Source organism: Mycteria americana, chromosome 6 (assembly GCF_035582795.1).
Source record: "Mycteria americana isolate JAX WOST 10 ecotype Jacksonville Zoo and Gardens chromosome 6, USCA_MyAme_1.0, whole genome shotgun sequence".
In the NCBI taxonomy this organism is placed as follows: domain Eukaryota; kingdom Metazoa; phylum Chordata; class Aves; order Ciconiiformes; family Ciconiidae; genus Mycteria; species Mycteria americana.
Genome location: NC_134370.1, coordinates 17,721,860 through 17,741,747, shown reverse-complemented (window position 1 = coordinate 17,741,747; position 19,888 = coordinate 17,721,860). Strand labels below are relative to the sequence as shown.

General features: G+C 36.5%; 1 protein-coding gene across 1 annotated transcript in view; it reads right to left on the bottom strand.

Annotated features, from left to right (window-relative positions):
- LOC142410907 (adhesion G protein-coupled receptor A3-like) overlaps positions 1-19,888 on the bottom strand; it is a 294,504-nt gene that overhangs the window by 30,240 nt on the left and 244,376 nt on the right. Inside the window, exons 15-17 of the mRNA XM_075504087.1 lie at positions 11,630-11,757; positions 10,563-10,686; positions 2,813-2,958 (exon numbers count right to left, since the gene is read on the bottom strand). Coding sequence (XP_075360202.1) covers positions 2,813-2,958; positions 10,563-10,686; positions 11,630-11,757 — 398 coding nt within the window. The remainder of the gene's footprint in view (positions 1-2,812; positions 2,959-10,562; positions 10,687-11,629; positions 11,758-19,888) is intronic.

Genomic DNA, 19,888 nt, shown 5'->3' with positions numbered 1-19,888 from the left:
CAGTGTTGATAATAGAGATGTTTTAATTGTTGCTGCACTAGTCAAGGACTTTTCAGCTTCCCGTGCTCTGCCAGGTGCAGAAGAAGCTGGGAGGGGGCACAGCCAGGATAGTTGATCCAAACTGACCAAAGGGCTATTCCATACCATATGGCATCATGCTCAGTATATAAAGCTGGGGAAGAAGAAGGAAGGGGGGACATTTGGAGTGATGGTGTTTGTCTTCCCAAGTAACCATTACGCATGATGGAGCCCTGCTTTCCTGGAGATGGCTGAACACCTGCCTGCCCATGGGAAGTAGTGAATTAATTCCTTGCTTTGCTTTGCTTGCGTGCACGGCTTTTGCTTTACCTATTAAACTGTTTTTATCTCAACCCTCAAGTTTTCTCACTTTTGCTCTTCCGATTCTCTCCCCCATCCCACCGAGGGGGAGTGAGCGAGCGGCTGCGTGGTGCTTAGCTGCCGGCTGGGGCTAAACCACGACAACAAGTCAAACTAGGTCTATAGACAGGCATTACTGACAAACTACCTCTTGTTTAAAAGTGTCTTGCAGACCATATTATATGCTTCCTAGCACTGATGGTCCTGACATATAAAAAAGCTTAACTCAATCTCCATTTGAACAAATTTATATCATTTAGCTATTTACTGGTGTCAAATAGAGACAAAAATTAACACTCCCTCACCCAAACCCAGACCTGGACAAACCGCGATGTTATCTTTTATGTACCTGAGGCACAATATTATAAAGGCTGGCATCAGCTTATAGATACAAGAACACTGTCTAGTTAAAACATTTCTTATAAATGACTACACTGAAATATAAGCATCTTAAATGGATTTTATGGAAATATTATGATACAGAATAATTCTGATTTTAATTTTATTAAAACCAGGAAAGCTAAAATGCCCATAAAAATGATCATTATTGTTCTAAAAGAACAACAATTACTAATTATGAGTTTGGCATTTTCTTGCTTAAAGCGATTTTTAATTTTCCATATACTGTGCCCATTTTCTACATGAAATGAAATCGATCCTTACTACTTTGAATCTAGCACTAACCATTATGAAATCATATTAGATGTTTCAGTGCCTGTGTCTCTAGGACTTACGGTGCCCTGAGTGAGAAAAATAACTTAGAATCATTTTACTTAGCTATTAAACAATTATACTCATGTTCTTTTTCAGCTAAAAGGAGGTTTATCATTTCTATTACTAAACTTAAAATATCTACTGTTTATTTTCACTGTCTGAGAACCTCAACACGACTGGTACAACAAAGATTCTAATTAGAGTAATCTTTTCTGTAACCTGATTGTCTGTTGTTTTCCAACTCAAGATTTGAATTTGAAGAACATACACTATGCTGGGTCTATGTAACCTGTAACAATTTTCTACCTTAATAGTCACACTGCAGCATTTGAAAATTGGCAATTATTCATTTTGCCATGAGCTAGTGACCGAAAGACTGAAATTATCATCTGTGAAGAATGGTATAGTAAATAATGGACTAGCAAAGTCAGGTACTCTCAGTGAAAGTATATCCTCTTGCTGACACCTAACAAAGCTAATGTTCGACATGTCTCTTCTTCACTATACAAATTTTATGTTAACTTTAATCAATTTCATCTCTAGAAAGAAAATGTCTGAAAAAGCAGAAAACTAATCATGTTAATAAAGACTTCACTCAGCAGAATCAGACAGCAAAACACAATTCATCTTCCTATAGACTTTTAACAAGTTGTGACAACCTCACACAGCCATCTATAAATGCCACTTAATAAACATCTTGTGTTCAAAATAAAATAAGCTAAGTCTGTTTAAAAGAATTCACTAATCTGGATTTTTCACAGCAAAGCCATAAAAAATTGAATTCATATTTCCTGTCCTTTGCTGTAAAACAGGTTTTTAGTCTAAATTGACCATTCGGGTTTTTCCGTGTTCTATGGGGAAAGAGGCACCTACATAAGACAATTCATCCTGTCCTCACACAACATCCGAGACAGGTGGGAGGAATTGTTCCCTGGAAGTTTGTCTCTGTCTCAGTCTCCCTCCAAAATCTATACAGGGACACTAGATAACTTTGGCTAATACCTAACTTTTTGATAGCTAAAGTCAAAAAAGATGAATCCATCTTGTCATGCCTTTGGTCAGAATTCCTAGTTTGTGGTAAGTTGAGTTTTTTTTTTCTAGGCAGACTGACTATTTTGGCTTGAAGTTTCAGCATCTCATAGGCATCTGGTTAACATTCTTACTGCATTTACACCTGCCATGCTGTCAGACACACGTTAGTTAGTCTGCTCCATCTAGAAAGCTGATAGAGAGTCCAGACTTTCAGTCGCTCCTGTAATAGCATTAGATCTCTGATGTGGAATGAGGAAGGTTGCTATCAGGTTACTAGGCAATCAATACAAGTGTGGGCAAGATTTACAGCAGAATAGATAAGGGTAAAGGGAGAGTCATTATAGCGTAGTTTCTGATTATTAAATAATGCCTTAACCCGGAAGCAAGCCAGGATTTTTTCCTCCATAAGAAACCAACAGAAATGTTTGAATTGTTCCTGTTCAGATAAAGGTATCTGAACCTAGCCAATACTAGTTCTGCATGTTTCCATCTCTTGAGTAGAGTTAACTATGAGCATACAATAAATATTCAGATTTTTATATACACCTAAATGACTCAATTATTTATGGATCCTATTTATAGTCTATAAAAAGTAAAGAATACAGAAATAAAAGTGAGAGTTTGTTTGAAATTTATATGTTTTAGGAATACATTAAAAAAACCCCAAACTATAGCTAATATTCCATACCTGAGTAGTGGTTGCTTTGGATAAGAAGGTTGGTCACTGTTTTGGCATGGCTGAGGTTTTTTTGTGACTTGCTTATAAATATTCCTGGCAGTTACTCCAATCCATAGCATAGTAGAGAGTGTAGAATAATGTAGTACTATGCCAACCTAAAAAAAGAGCGGACAGTTAAACAAATCAGTAAATAGATCAGTAAAACAAGAGTTCTAGAAGAATCTTAATGCATAAGTGTACAAGCAAACAGATTTTTTTAACTGAATTTGTAAGTGCATCAATTTTTTCTTTCTCTCTGGTTATTTCTAACCAGGGAAAACACTTTTAAAAAGCAGATGGAATCTGTTATTTAATCTATCATAGATAATATCTGTGATACCAGATGGTATGTTATGAAACCAAGACTGTAAAGATATTTGTTTTCTAAGAACCTGATTAATGACAACTTTTTACACCTGGATTTAAAGTGATGTGAAGCTTAGTTTGTGTTGCAAGCTTTGTTAGCTTATCATGACAATGCAATTTAAAAATTAATGAGAGGTCAGCATTTTTGCTTGCTATTACACTACTATTTCCTTTCATTTTTCAGGAATATCCTGCTGTAGTTCCCTCTCAGCTGCATATGGCCAAGGTTGACTTCTTGTAATGGGATCAGTGCTATTTGCCTAAAACCAGATTATTTTCAGACATATTTTAAGGAACTTATAAACTTGGCCATAAAATTTTTAAAATTAAATGACAGATCTTGGCATCTTCCCTTAAAAGGAAATACAAACTCTCTAATAGTGTTATTATCATTTTGTCTCCAAGAAACTGGTGTGTTTATCATTGAAAGTAAAATAAACTACAAACACCTCTAAAATACTAACATCTTTGTTATGTTAGTAATTGTTATTCATTACTATGGAAACAGTAATTGGAATTTTATCCAGTCTCCAATGCTTTATTACATCAGCTAAGTCTCCATCTGATTATATAAAATGAGGTTACCTTTGAAGCAATAACCTGACATTTTGCAGTGACAAGTAAAATATTGCTATAATTGGAAAGCACATAAATGTTTAAGGAATACAGAGAATTGCTGAATAAAGCTAACACAAATCTATTATAATGATTTACTTGAACCAGTGTTCATTTTTGCTCAACTTAAAACAAAATAATTGATGGGTAAAGTAAAAAAATTCCATGGATTTTGTTTATATTTAATAATATAGCACAAAACTTGAAGATAGCAGCAAATATCATCAACAGAAATGTTGTAATTTTCTCTGGGACTTGTCTGACACATTAGAGAAGGGAGTATAAAGCCATCATAGCTGTTGTCGCTTGAGGTAAAAGAAGCAGAAATAAGAGAATGAGACAACTTTGTACCATCAGCTGGCAGACATTGCCAGTTCAGTGGCTAGTGCTGTCCGGACCTAGTTCATATGCAGCTTGCAGCATTTCTGTAGGGACGCAGTGAATACGACTATGAGCAGGGGGGGGACGGGGGGAGTGAGGCAGGAGGGAGAAGAGGGGGAGAAGGGGGGAGAAAAAGGAGGTGGGAACTATGAGAAAGAACTGGAAAAATTCTAGAGATTTGGTTCATAACCTCTTTCTCATTTCAGCATAGCACTGCTACTATATACTCTGTAATTATTCTACAGAAGTATGCCAGAGTCCATAAGAATATGAACAGCAGGGATGAATTCCATGTGAGAAGGCACCTACATGTGAAATTTTGACAACATATATGGCCATATATAAAGAAATGATCAGCCACTTAAGTGAATGAGATTCCTAAAAATAGTACAATAAAACAATTTTATTGAACTTTCAAGGAGGCAACTGAACTGAAAACGTCGTTGCTATGCCACACCTTAGTCACATTACTTTTCTTCACAGCGTTCTCATATTTCAGCAAATTAGTTCCTTCTGGTATATGGACAAATCAAACAAACATGGACAAGAGACAGAAATGTTATCATCTTCTGTACTAACTCTTTAATAATATGCCTCTCTCTCTCTCTCTCAAAAAAATATCCATTTGCATTTCTTGCTTAAAGGAAAAGAGGATATATCCTGATGATACAAGACCTCCTCATGACTGACAGATTTGAAGGACAATGGTGACAATCTGGAGATAAAACATATATGACACAACAAAAATGTGGAACTTGGAACGGTGTGCTGAGCTATTATATTAAATTCCAAAGGAAAGGGTACCCTTTTCTCTGCGTGGTGATGATTTTGTTTCTCACTTCCTAACACAAAATATGCTTTCTGGACTAGAATTTTTGCTCTTATTCATCCACTAACAATAATTAGTAAAGAAATGCTTGTCACATCTCATCTTGAAAATTCAGTGTTTCAAAGTGGTGGACTTTGCTCCCTGCCTCTTCCTTCCCCATATCTCCACACGGACATCAGCCATGCCACGGAGATGCGTTTTCCTCACTGTTGCACTTAGGGGCTGCGGCTGCATGCTTTTTGTCCTCTTCAGTGGGACCATCTCTTTTAGCTCACTTAAGCTAGGAAGACATCTGAGCCCTATGCTAGAGATACACGAGATACCAGCTCATGACATGGAAGGGGAAGACAAGGCTCAACAGAAAGGCAAACAGGAGAGAGATACATAGTTTTGCTCAGTAAACTCTCACTTACATTTAGCAAATGTAAACCTTAGGTTTATGAACTAAACGTCCAGGGCACAAATTTATCTGTGCATGTCTTGTTACTGGATTTGTGCCTCTGTAAAGCCTAAGAAGCCAATAAATAAATACTAATTAAATACCCAAGCGTTCACTTAAAACTATTTTCACTATAAGTAGAACTTCTGGATTTCACATAAAATTGTGTGGGTCAAGTTTTACACACAGAACAAAGGATTATGATTGAATATACTGAAGTGGTGACCCTTATTTGTAAGAAGGTTTTCCATGGACAGGTCAAATGGTACAGAAAGAACTGTCAATACGCATTGAAGACAGCATTGCACCTAAAGCTATTTAATAACCGTAGTTGTATGGTGAAAATTTTCTTATTTCCTTGGACTCTTTTTCCATGTCTTGTCTTCTTAGAACTCTTATCTTTGGGAATAAGTACCAGCCTACTGAATAGAAGATCACACTTTTCTACAGTAAGAAGATGATGTCTGCATGTGCTCCTTCAATTAATTTCAGTACCTTAGAGGTAAGTTAAGTTCCGCACCATGCAGTTACCATGGTAATGACCAAATACACATTTATGCAAAGCATTTTGGCACAAAAAGCTCTCGATCAGCTTTAACTTGCACACAGATTTCTTTGTTTTCCCCTAGTTTTTAATTTAATTTCTTTTTTTTCAATTGTAATAATATTTCAGATAAGATTGTCCTTCTTCAGCCTGTCCTATTTAAAGGAGGATATGGATATGCACTGGCATTCCGTTGAAACTATCAATCCTGCGCTGAAGGTAGTTCTTTTCAGTGAGATGAAGGGATTCAGGAATTTCTCTGCGGTCTATAACACCACTGGATGTGGTGTTATTTCATGATCTTAAAACATTTAGCCTTAGAACAACCCCATGCTCCCTTCACAGGTAAAAAATTTAGAGCAAGAAGTTGAGACCCACAAATCAGGTACCTGAGACCGGGAAGGACAGTTTCCAGCACAGCATGCACATCTAACTCCATAGTGTGCAAAGTCTTTAGCCATCATGGGTTGCTGCTAGTGAAGTTTCCAGCCACCTGAAGTGTTGCTTGTGCATATGACTAGTTCTATTCCTGTCTCAGCAGAGCTGAACAATGCAGCACCTTTCTCACCAAGACCACTCAAGAGCTCTTAAATAGCATTCTTCACTTGAGACACCCTAACTGGCAAACTTGATCACAGTACATTAATTTGACACCCATTCTTTCAAATAAAATATAGCTAGAGCAGAAAGAACTGCTCTTTTCCTCTTCTTTAATATTTTTGTATCTACAGCTCCTACCCAAGATGTGGCAGATAGCTCTAGGACCTCCTTAGTTTAACAAGATTCAAATCCAAATTTTAAACTTCCAAGGGTAGTATTCTAACTTCCAGGGTACTGACTAGTATGGAATGGGCTTTGCCTTTCTTGCTGAAGATTTACTGCCCTACAGAAAGGAATTCACAAGCAGTTTCACATATGACAGTCATCAGGGGGGAGGAAGATCTGAGCCTTGCCAAATTTTACATGGAAGCTTTTATTTGGTAAACCATATAGGAGGTTCTTGGAGATGTGATTGAAGTGATCATGCCACTCAGCGACTGGGCACTAGGATAAAAAATTATGATTCTGTCTCACTCCCTAACTTTTCTGAATCTCCTGAATCTTGTGCCCCTATGCCTATTCTTCATGCTTCAGTACATTGAACTGACAATTTCATCCCCTAGCATCCATAGCCTCATGGCTATCATGCTCTCGTGGAAAGTAGGGGCCACGAGACTGAAATTTTTCAGACTGAGGGTACAGAATCAATGCCTCCCACACATGGGGAGCGATCCAGCTACAGTTGTGTCAACTTCGATCTCATTCCTTACATAAAAGGAATAAGCCTCCTTCTGCCCTTTGAAGGAAAGTAATCTGAGACCCTAACTCTGGGAGATGGAAGAGGCTGACTACATCATCCACTGGCTGGCCCAAGCACCTTTCTGGCTAGTATAATGGCTCTGATTAATCCCATTCATCCATTCCTAACACAACCTTTGCCTTTCATGAAAGATTTTGTCATAAACTCAAGACTCTGGATTTTACATCGACAGCCAGCATTCAGTGACACCCAGAATCCCATTTGTGGGTAATCTAAACAGTCTGTAGATATAACCTCATTCACACAGGAAATCTGTGAAGAAGCAATCAACTTTTCCAGACCAGCACTCTAACATCAGTTTTCTTTATGAATCATAAAGACTGCATAGCACATACGCAAGTGAGACTGTCTATACAAAATCCTCTCTGAAATAGGTATGCAGGTTTAAAAGGGAGTTTTAGATTTTTAGATTCCAGATAAAAATAAGTATCTTACAATCTCTGAAAACACTTTTTTTTGGTGTAATTACTTTCCCTTCAAGGGGATATGAAGGTTCTTCCAGCTATCTATCACAGAAAATGGGTCCATTTCCATAGCATTAATTCCTGCTGCTTAAAATTAGCCTGGGACACCTCATTTAGAGGGAGAAGGTAATCCAACTGAAGTTATTTTAGAACAACCCATTTTGGTTAATTATGAAGGATAAAAATTAACTCAGTCTATTATTTCACTTGGGTAAGGATGTTGCAGTGAAATTTGTGTGAAAGTTTTAGGGATCATTACAATAAGAAAGGTGGAGGTTCACTGGCTTTGACACCACATTTCAGTGATTAGGACAGAAAATGCTTGCACTTGGAATCTTCCCCTATGCACTCAGGAAACAAAAAGTGCAAATTACATTTCAAAACACAGCTTCACCCTGCAGCATTGTAGCAGATGGAAAGATACCTGTGCTATAGCAACACTGATGGTGTTACACATGGAGTATAACTAATATTTTAGTGCTGATTGAAGCAGTAATATTTTCACAAATACAGTTTTAAACCCTAATATCAGTTTTTTTCCAGAACTGAAAAAGACAAAAAAAGGAGAAAGAGACAAAACTTAGACTTGAGGGACACACAAGCCCAAAACAGCTATACATAAATACATATATACATAAACCTTTCATTAGGCGAAGTGATTTAAAGAATTGCTATATTCCATATGCAGGAGAAAAGGAGTGCTGTGGAGTCCCACCACTGCTTACGCAAGCTATGGGAAATGTTCAAATACATGAGCTTCTCAGGAAACCATTAGTAGGTCTGACCTCCCTACCTCGTTTGGCACCCTGAATATTAATTCAGAGAGAAATCCTCTCAACGTTATCACAGGAGGAGACAGCCACTGGGACCCACAGAATTTTTGAGAAACGTTGCTGTCAGTAGGCAAGAAAGGGTCTGTGGTGGGGTACAATGTTCTGGGAGTGAACATTTGTTCAGCCTGTGTTACCAGCTATCGGAGACTTGTCTTAGATTGTTTGGACTGTTGCATCCATTAGCTCTACCTATTTACATCAGACAATTTCTACCAGGAACCAGAGGACTGTGTGTGTCTTGCATGTCCTGTATCTGTCCTATATTTTAACTGCTGATTATATTGTCTGTTGATGTAGCGTGGTGTCAGGTAAATAAATAACTTTAAGAAACTGATTAGAAGGCATATGTGAATGAATCCATTCAGTTTCTCTAAGTGTGCATGTTTCTCAGCAGCTCAGGATCTGGCCCTATACCACAGCAAGAAACAGTTGTCACTGATAATGCACCTTATGAAGATACCCCTGTAGTTTATGTATTACTCAGATTATTAATAACTCATTTATCTCAATCAATTTTTCATTATCGCTGTTAATACTGCATTGTTACCATACAATCTGCAAAGTAAATAACCAGACAATGATTGTAACAACAGATGGTCATTTGTCATTGTGTAATTACACAGCCATGGCTGCCCTACAAACTAATCTGCTACCCTCACTTGCAAACTGCAGATAAAGACAATAGTAAGTGATATTTCAGTTTGCTAGAACTCACAGATTAATTATGACACGATACACTAGATATTGTGAGATATTTATCTCAGAATAATCTAGTGGACAACTGTGTCATTTAAATGAATACCATGTAATATACATAGGTAGACTTCGCATGTAGAACGTTACAGGTGCTTACAGATCTACATGTGCTATTTATTGATGGCCATGAACAAGTATAGACAAAAGGCTTCCAAAGCATCTCACTAAAAATTAGAGTGATAACTCTTACACTAGTTATGCAAGTTTTGCAGTGACTCTGCTGTTGGCTGGCAACTCTTGCTGTTTACACCCATTCAAGCCAATCAAAAGAACCAGATTAGTGATAGGCAAAATATCTGGGAGAATGTTGGCTTAATAAAGTGCTTTACTACAGGTAAATACCAACAACATTCATGAGATCTAGAGCACTTCTACAAAATCCGAGAGGAAGAAATATTTAAGACAAGCAAATTGCAACAAGCCCTTATCAGGTGTTACAGAAGGTGACTGAAATGACTCTCTTTAAGAACTGTACAGACTCAGCCTCTATATTCAGAGCAGCTGAAGCCATGCCCTCTCTGTGCATCTCACAGCACTATATCACCAGAAAGGATGAAGCAAGAGATGTTAAATAGTCCAGCAGTGCAAACAGGGGTCCATAAATTGCAAGTGTACTGGTCTGCTTTGTCTCCTTAGCTTGAGTTGTAATTAAAAGACATAATCATACTATAAACATTAAGCTGCCCAGGTATGTATTTAGGGATCACCCGGTGAAGCCAGGGCGACCCTTAGGCAAATGGTATACACATTACAAAAGAGCAGCAGTAACTTTAGTTCCACGCATTCAATCCAAAGATCAGAAAGGACATTAGGAATATTTGGGAATCATAGTTTTCAACTATGCTGTAGAACAGAGAAATATTATGATTTTCAGGGATTTTTTTTAAATAAGGAAATCTGAGCTGCAGAGAAGTTAATGCATTGGTCAGCCTCTCACAGAAACTCAGGTGACAACCAAACACTGAACACTCCCAGTGCTGGCCTTTAAAAGACTTGCTTATAATGATGACTTATTTTGAAGAACTTCAGATCCAGGAACAATATATGAAAGAAAGAGAACTATCAGTGCTATGTAAAAGATACAGTTTCAGGTTTTCATTCTATTAGTAAGAATTACTAACGCAGATACTTACAGCTTGACATATAATTGGATATTTAATGCGATTGATTCCACCAGCAAAAACAGCAAATGTAAGAGCAGTATGGAAACAAAAGTTGAGAAGCATGTGCCATCCTTTTCTACTTATTCGGATTGTGCTGTTGAAAAACCACATCTTAAAATTAAAAACCAACATATCTATTATGAAAATTACGCTTTGGAAAAAATGCTTAATATGATAGAAATAATTTCTCTGATTCTTGAACATCTACTTAGCAATCTACCTATAGGACAGAGTCTGATTTATACAGCATTGAAATCACTGGTAAAAAGGTAAAATCAGTGGTAAAAATTGTAAAGAGTCTGACAAGGGTCTACTGACTTAAAGTTTCCTCCACCAGATCAAGCATTTAAAGTAGAGTAATAAAAGCAAAAGACTTATTGCATAGCTTCAGATATGCAGAACTTTAACAAGACATCTCTAAAGGATTAAATGGAAGCTGAAGATCAGAAGTCATTGCATTAAGTTCACTTAATTAATATTTAGCAGCTTCTACAGTACAATACATTCCTACTCTTTTAAATTGCTAATGGCCTTTAACAGAAGTATGTAGTTAAAATGGCATTTATATAAATCTTTCATATAAAGGAAAACACAAGTTTTCTAAAACCAAGAAGATTTAGAAGACAAAGAAAATGTCTTTTATTCAATCATAGTTACCAAGTCTTTCAACCAAACATGGCCTTAGAAGCCAATACTGCCAGTGTAGCTGTCCAAAGTGCTGCTCTTTGACTGGAATTTGCCAGACAGCAATTTGATAGTGCTCGTGGTTTCATATTGAACTGTCAAGTTAGAAATCTTAGGAACAGTGTGCAGACCATTTAGACATACATCTAAGGAAAGATACAGCTTGGGAACAGCTTGAGAAAGGTTGACATAACCTTTTTTTGATTTCTCTGGTGTAAATCACATTGCTGATACTACTATCCAACAGTAGTTCAGATAATTTTAATTTATCTTTTCAGTGAGGGTTAGAAAAATTGAAATACCTCAGCATAATGCTGACCATTTAACACAAGTGCTTAAAATTGAATTCTTACCTGTGATGGACAATGTAGGTGATAATGGAAGCAAACAGGCACAACAACATAACTGCAGTACATGCATATACCACAGGGTGCAGAAACTCCCCTGGGTACTGGGGGAAAGACAGCACTGTCTTAAAATCCTATGGAGAAAGAAAAATGATTTAACATTGTTAGGCATGTGTGAAACTCTGAGACTTCATTTCAATATGTCCTGTCATTTCTAGCTGTTCCCTTTCAAGAGCAGGAAAATAAGATGATGAACTTTTTATGTAGATATAGTTCATGAATTTTCAATAACATCAGACTGCTCTTTCCTCATCTGTATACATTTTGCAAGACAGAAATTAACCTTTTTGTACAAGAAGACATATCCTAATTAAAAAAAAAAGGTCTGAAAAAATACACAGAATATTACATCTTCCAGGCATTAGCAATATCTGTTCCTTCTGATAACATGAACTTTATGTGTGTATTTTACTAGGATATTAAGTACAAAATATCAAATTACCATAAAGGTCTCTAAATGGCATATACATAGCTGCAGAAGAACCACTCAAAGAAACAAAGCCATGAGAATACACCCAAAATATCAACTGACTTGCTCCTATATTCAAATATAATTCCCAGTTGATACACCTCCTCTGACCCAGTGACCTTCACACTTAGTGGCAAATACTCTACTACCTATATCAATTCAAAAGCAGCTTGACAGCTATATTAACAGCAGAGTAAAGATCCATGCATTCCTTTTGGACCTGCTAGTGCCTACTGACACAATTCTTCATGAAAAACATAATGAAAAGTTATTAATATCTTTGTAAAATTAACCATATCAAATTCCCATTCTAAATTACTCGATATCACAGGTAAGAAATAATGAGAGCTAAATCTGCTGGTGTGATGGATGGAAAGCAAAAGGAGCCCGTTACAGAAAACAGTATATCTTTAGACTATCTGAATTAAGCCAAACATTAGAGGTTCACTGTACTACATTGTCACATCTGTTTGTGGCACTACATTTCTGCAAACAAGTACTATAAATTAGATATAAACTATCACCTGAATGCAAACAAAGTGTCATCCACATGCCAGTTTCCATGTGCAGTGGCACTAACTGTGCACACAAAAATGAATATACATCCCAGCACAGAAAAAGCTAAAATCTGAAAAAGTACTGAATATGACAATCCAGCAAACTCTAACACTGAAAATACTGGCATACATCTAAAAGACTTTTTTCTTATTTGTCAGTTTTAGGTTCCCCTGGAAGAAGATTCAATAAATTATTTTCCTGAGGTGAAATCTCCCCTTTGGAGACTAGGACTGTAATGCTAATACATTTTTTTAAATTGCATTTGCATGCAGAGAGCTGATTTCTAGCACCATAATTTATGTACATGAACTTGTCCATGTACAAGCAGCTAATGTTCACCAGTATGTGCAATTACTAAATTGGGGGAAAGGTACTGTTCCGTTTACCTTCCAGAAAGGTCCTTAGAAGTAACAGATGCCCTAGTAGTCATTATTTTTCTTCATACTAGCTTTAAAGTTCCTAAGATTGATTGTACCAGTTTCTCCAGATGCATATTAATGTGAGTTCTAAAACAGAGCAACTTACAACATATATAAAAAAGACCATCAAAATGAACAAATAACGTATGAACAAGATGGCAAATATATGTCATCACATCCCATTTCTCTTCAAGTACTTCCTCAGCTTGCGTGTGTACCTCAGTTAAATCTGCTCAGTCACCACTTGTCCTACACACAAGTCCTCTCCCAGCCCTGCCAAGTTCACCAAGACTCAAAGTCAGAGGTGGAGTCACTTGTCACAGAGGTACTCTTTTGCTGTCTCCTAACATCTCTTGCTACTCTTCCCTCAACCATAAGTGGAATAGAAGAGGAAAAGAACTCTGTCTTTTGATGTGGTAGCTTTTTAATGCGACAGACCTACGGTCTTGAGGCCTTCTCTTGATTTTTTTTTTTTTTTTTTTTTTTTTTTTTTAGTGTGCATTAATATACATTCAGGATATACTGAATTCACAAATTTCAAATAATTCTTTAAAAGTCTATTGGCTCAGAACTGCCACTGAATCTCCACTCAAGCACCCTTTTTTTGACCATCTCTTCTCCCATGTTTTTATTTGCATCATCTCCACATTAGTTCTTTTACAGAGTGAAATGTTCAGTACAATTTTGGCTTACATTACTAGAGTAGTAACGTAAATACTGGGCAATCTAAATAGAAATACTCCGCTGAAAATGATAAAATATTTACTTCTAGCTCTTACTGACATAATCATATATTGGTACACCAATAGTACACTTTGTTATAATTTATATATACACACTTGCTTCAGTTCTGTGCATTAAGAAAACTGTTACTGTAACTAATACAGTAGTAACAGTGCAGTTATTTAAAGAAATTAATATCTTGGATATTTCTGAAAAAATACTCTGAAAAGTTAACAAAGTTGTGAAAAAGGAAACACAGTGAAGCTACACATTGATGTAGCAACAAATGAAAACTATTTTACTTGAGGTGGCATCACCCAGTGTACTAAAGAACTAGCTTTTAATAGTGTAAATGCAAGGATCAACCAATCACTGTGTTTGAACATCAATATAAAAGCAAATGCCATATGTCCTGCAGGAATACAGCCATTTTGCCTGCAGAAGAATCAAGAACAATCAGCATCTTAAAGCTAATTCTATTTTAAAATATTCATTTTTTATTATTATCTCTTTTCTAATCTCGTACAGTACATAAGTGGTAAAACTTTTGAGTACCATAATGCATTATTGCCAATGTAGAATATCCTTTTTAAGAGTTTTGTATATTGAAAACTGATTTCATTATAGATATATAATAAATTTATCTTGTCTGCTTTTTGATGATAATTAAACCTTATTGATCTGTCATCTTCCCCTGGGGAAGACAGCATGCAGAAAACAAAGTTATTTTTTTTTATGCTGTACACAAAAGCAGCATAATTGTATGTTACATTTTAAAAAGGTAGGTTTGATTTTATTTCCCAGAGGGGATTCAAATGATGATGATATTGAAAAATGGCAGGAATATCTACAGGAAAATGCATACACACAGGACTTTGACCATTACAAACTGCTGTCTGCAAGTACAAGGCCAGTAAAATGTTGTCTAATGAGAAATTGTCACTCATTCACCCTTATAAGAAGGTATGAAACCAGCTTGTTTCAGCTGTAAATGCCACCATAGTATATAAGGCACAATAGAAATTAGTGACAGGAAAGACTTTTTATCAGCTATTTCATCCAGCAATGAGAATTATAAAAACATCAGAGTACAAATGGGACTCACTTTTACTTGAGACTTCATTTCAAAAATTGACTGAAACAGACACATCTATACTGATCAGGTAAAACTCAATATGAAAGTATAAAGAGGTATAGACAAATTACATACCAAAGGCAGCCCTGAGACATCTAATAGCAGATGCTGAGAAAGCTGAGGGGAAGATACAGTGAACTAATACTAAATATCTGGTAGTTTCACAAAATCACAGCTGCTAAAACCAATCTATTTTGTGTGGTAAATTTTTGTAATCCATCTACTTATATGGGCAAATTAAACATTTATTAATATATATAAACATATATATTAATATGTTGCTTGTAATAGTATGACTAGAAAGTATAGTCTAACTGGTTTCTGTGCTTAAAGCAGGACACCTGAAACTCTGTTCCCCAAGGAAGTGGTATCTAAGCACCACAGAGACTTAGAAACACAAGTGCATTTGAACCATCAGTTATGGTAAGATTTAGATTCCTAGTCATACTTAGATTCCTCCTACTTAAAACAAAACTTAAAAATTAGGTGCCAAATATTAGGATGTTTAGGAGCACCAGAATATGGAAATTATTCATAGAGTTGGGTCTTTATGGAGAGCTGAAAGCACTGCAATGCACATCGAGTGGAGCAGTTGATGTGCTGGAGGGCAGGAGTGCCATTTGGCAAGCCCTCAACAGGCTGGAGGAATGAAGTTCAATGAAGAGAAAGAAAAAGTTTCCTGTCTCTGGGACAGAGTAACTCTGACAGTAGTACAGGCTGGGGGACAACTGACTGGAAAGAAGCTTTGCAGAAAAGGATCAGAGGGTCCTGGTGGACAATAAACTGAAAGCAAGCCAGTGAGTGAGCCCTTGTGACACATAAGGTGAACCGCCTATTGGGCCATATTAGCAAGAGTGCAGGCAGCAGGCTGAGGGAAGTCATTATTCCCTTCTATTCACCACTTGCGAGACCAAATCTTGACCAGTGTGCCCAGTTTGGAGCACTTCAGTACAAGACATTTACAAATTGGAAGGAGTTCAGTAGAAGGCACCAAGACAATAAGATGGCTCAAGACCTAGATTCTAGGTCTTTAACTTACATCTCCTATCTCCCAAGAGTTGGGCCATTTTACTGAGCTCCTTTATAGTCTCCCTTTACCCTCTGGTCAAAGCTGCACCACCAAGAATGCAAGATACATTAAGCCAACAGAAAGCAAGAGCAAACAGAAAGAAAGAGCTTGAGCCAGAGGCTTGATTTGTTATAAAGTTAGTGCATTTTGAAAGAGACAAGCCTGGATTTTTGTCCCCAGTACCAAGTCAGTTTATGCATTTTACAGAGCAAATAGCACATGTTATTAAGTGTAATTTAATAAAAAGTAGATATAATCCAAGGAGAAAGGAATAAAAGCCAGATCTTGCTCTTATGAGTACTCTAACTCCAAGGCTACATGCAAAAGATTGGCACATTCAGGAATATTCTGAAAAAAGCAACCTCTTCTGGGAAGCTGGACTCAATACTGTCCATATGGGCTAAGTATTCTCTGTTAGGTGAGCAGTACATGCCAGCTGAGGACTTAGGTGAAGAGTATGTGCCTCTTTGCCAGGCCTCTGAATGACAGCAGAGCTTACAAATCTAGCTCTTCACACTGGGAAGCATCTATGCACATGCAGAGGAATCTCACTCCGGGGAATTTTGCAGTTCCCACTACACCAAATGTTAATTTTGCAGATAGCAGGTAAACTTTCTGGATCACTTCCATAGTCTTTGGCGCTTAAACTCTGCTAAAGTCTATTCTGTAGGTGTAAAAGTAGGTGTTTAAATACACAAAAAAATGAAAAGTTCATTCTTAAACCTCTTTTTATAAGCAGCCTGATTTTTCAAAGTACTGAACCATGTTTCCACAGCCTGTTATGAGAAAACCCTGTGTTCTCTATGGGGAAAATGTCAAATACTGTAATTATGTCAACCTTCTAAATGACATCTCTGTAATACTTCCCCGACTCATGAATTAATTTCTCAAAAGGCTTAGACAGGCTGCTTAATTTGGAGAAGACCTGAAACATGGAAGTTTAGAAGACTGTTTTCAGAATTGAACTTCATGAATAGGCCTAAGAAATTCTGCAATTGTTTCCAGTCACACTGAAAATATTGAAAACTTAGCTTTTGTGGTACTGTGATCCTACCAATTTGGAAAGACTTAAAAGATTCAGGGAATGCTTGTAAAACAACAGGGGAAAAATCCTGTTAACTCTTAGCATGATCTGTTCCTAGTATCTTGCCTCTTCTCAATTTCTCATTCACACAGTTTTCCAAGGCTTGCTTCCAGAACAGTTTCAAATTTGCTCTGTTTTTGTCAGCTCAGTCTCCTCAGCCCTAATTATCTCAAACAGCCATCCACTGAATGTATGCTACTGTTGCAAACAATGACTTCTTACACTCACAAAGGAAAAAAAAAAAAAAAACCAACCCAAAACAAACCCAAAAATCCCACCTATGTTGTTTGGAATAATGAGATACATTGTGACAAAACAGGAAAGGAGTAGTTTATGATTTTTTGTTCATTTAAGCTATCTTCAGGATTACAATTAAAAATATTAACAGTATTTATTAATCCATTTTATGTTAATTGAGAAGTACCATACTTAGATTTAAGAATTTTACTAGTGTTTATTTGGCAGATTTGGGGGAATTACTATTGACAAAGCAGTCTGAGGGGGAAAAGGAAATGCTGTATACAATTACAGTCATATCCATCACCATTGAATTGCCATTCTGTTCTAAGAAAAATGAAAGGAAGAACAAAAGACAATGTATGTCAAAACATATTCAGCAAATTCTGAAATTCAGTGTTGCTGTTGGATACTTTCGTTATCTCCTGAAGAATTTTTACTCAGATATACTATGGCTACAGGGCACTAGATTGGTCATAACATACACAAACAGTTTTGAAAAATTAAAATATTGATATACAGCTCAGTTCACAAAAGAGCACAAATACATAGTATTTATAGAGCAAATACTTATAATTAGATATACCAAAGCTTCAGAATATATAAGTTCATAGTTTTACTCTAAAACAGAAAATCATATTGCAGAGGTTCATAGTTCAAGACCCTGGAGGGCTTTGGCCACCTCCAAAAGAAATTAGTGTGACTGCCTGTCTTCCTCCTACAGATAACAGAAGAAAAGACAAAATAGGGGACTGGTCTAAACACACAGTATATGAAGGGAAAGGCAGGAATATAATCGGGAGTTTAGTTCACAGTATTTTACTCTCACCCCTAGGACATGCCATTCAAAAGCTGATCAGAAAAAGATAATGTTCTATTATGTCTGACACTTCTGTTGTACTTCCATCCACTGGCCCAACCCAGAGCAGAGTGAAAGCGTGAGAGTGTGAGGGGAGTTTGTACCTCCTTTCCAACCCAGCCTCCAAACTGTAACTCTCTCTCTCATTGACATCACTTGAACAACTGTCACAGAGAGAAATGAAATGGCTCTACATGAATCCTCTCACTTGAAGTATGCTCATGCTTATTAATTATCAATCGTAGCTGATAAATCCTTGATTACTGCCTTTCTAAAAAAGGACTCTACGAAACCTTTATTTTAACCCTTTTACTGTTCATAGGCAGAAACAACTTTTATAAAAGCAGTTCAGGGAACATTGCCTTACTATTTAAAAAGATGACAAATCAGAATATGTGCTGTAGTAGCTATAAAATGGACAGTTGGATTAACTGAGGCTTCTATTTCATCTTGTTCCACAGCAGGATATACATTATTCTGACGGTAATGTAAACCTTCATCACTGTTGCTTTATTGCTGCTCTTCAGTTTACAGATGCTACTTTAGTTTTTTGCTATTACCCCAAAACATAATAATCAATTATGAATTTTTATGGTTTAATAGATTAGAGAATTACAGATTAATAACATGTATCATGATATTGTAGCTAGTTTCACTGGCTACATACCATATGCTAGCTATTCTGAATTTGCTGTCAGTTTGTTAGTATTTTAAAATATATTAGGCACTCAGGTATAAATTAAGAAGATACACATAGGCACTTTATATTGTTCATATTACAAATTAATAGCTAAGCAGAACAATTAAATATTTCTCATTTCTGGTATGAGAATTGAACTGCCCAGAAAAGCGTAGTCTCTATCAAATAAAACAATCCCTGACTTTATGCCACAAAACACTGATTAAGAAATAACATTTGAATGAAAGTGATTACACATAACGAAGCTACAAAAGTTTTCCGATAGCTGTTTAGAAAGACAGCTATTGGAAGACATATTTGTGAGTGTGTATGTATATATTAACATGACTTGAGGCCAGGCATCTTTTTTCTTAAAAGTGACTGCGAAACAAGCTAAGGAACATACCACATTGTTTGCTACCATATGAATTGCAAAGCAAGGGTGAGTCTAAGATTCTATTTTCTTGTCTTGCACAGATAAAAATGGAAGATGCACACAGGAAAAAAAGCAAAGTTGAATTACCATAACCAAACAAACACAAGACCTAAAACAGAATTACATACCAGATGCAAAAGCTGCAGCAAAAGGTGCCTCAGTTGCCTTTACGGTTGTAGAAAAACCAATCTGCTACATCTTATCAGAGATAAATGTGCGTTTGGCTTTACAAAACACAAATTAATCATAGCCCTTATATCAGTATACGATTTTTGCAAACAAAATGAAACCATGAAATTGGTTGTTTGCAAGCAATTAGTTAACATTTAATAACTACCCAAAGTTTAAGAAGAACAAGCTGAACCCAAGCAGCCCAAGGAGGAGGAGGCCATTTTGGGTGTGGCACCTGCAAAGTCAACAGGTGCTTTCTTTAATGAATTTAGAAAAACATCCTCAAAGCAAAATTATGTTTCACATTCGGGGAAACAAGTGGCTGGGGGGAAAAAAAGGGAATTCAAAGAAGCTGTAGAAAATGAG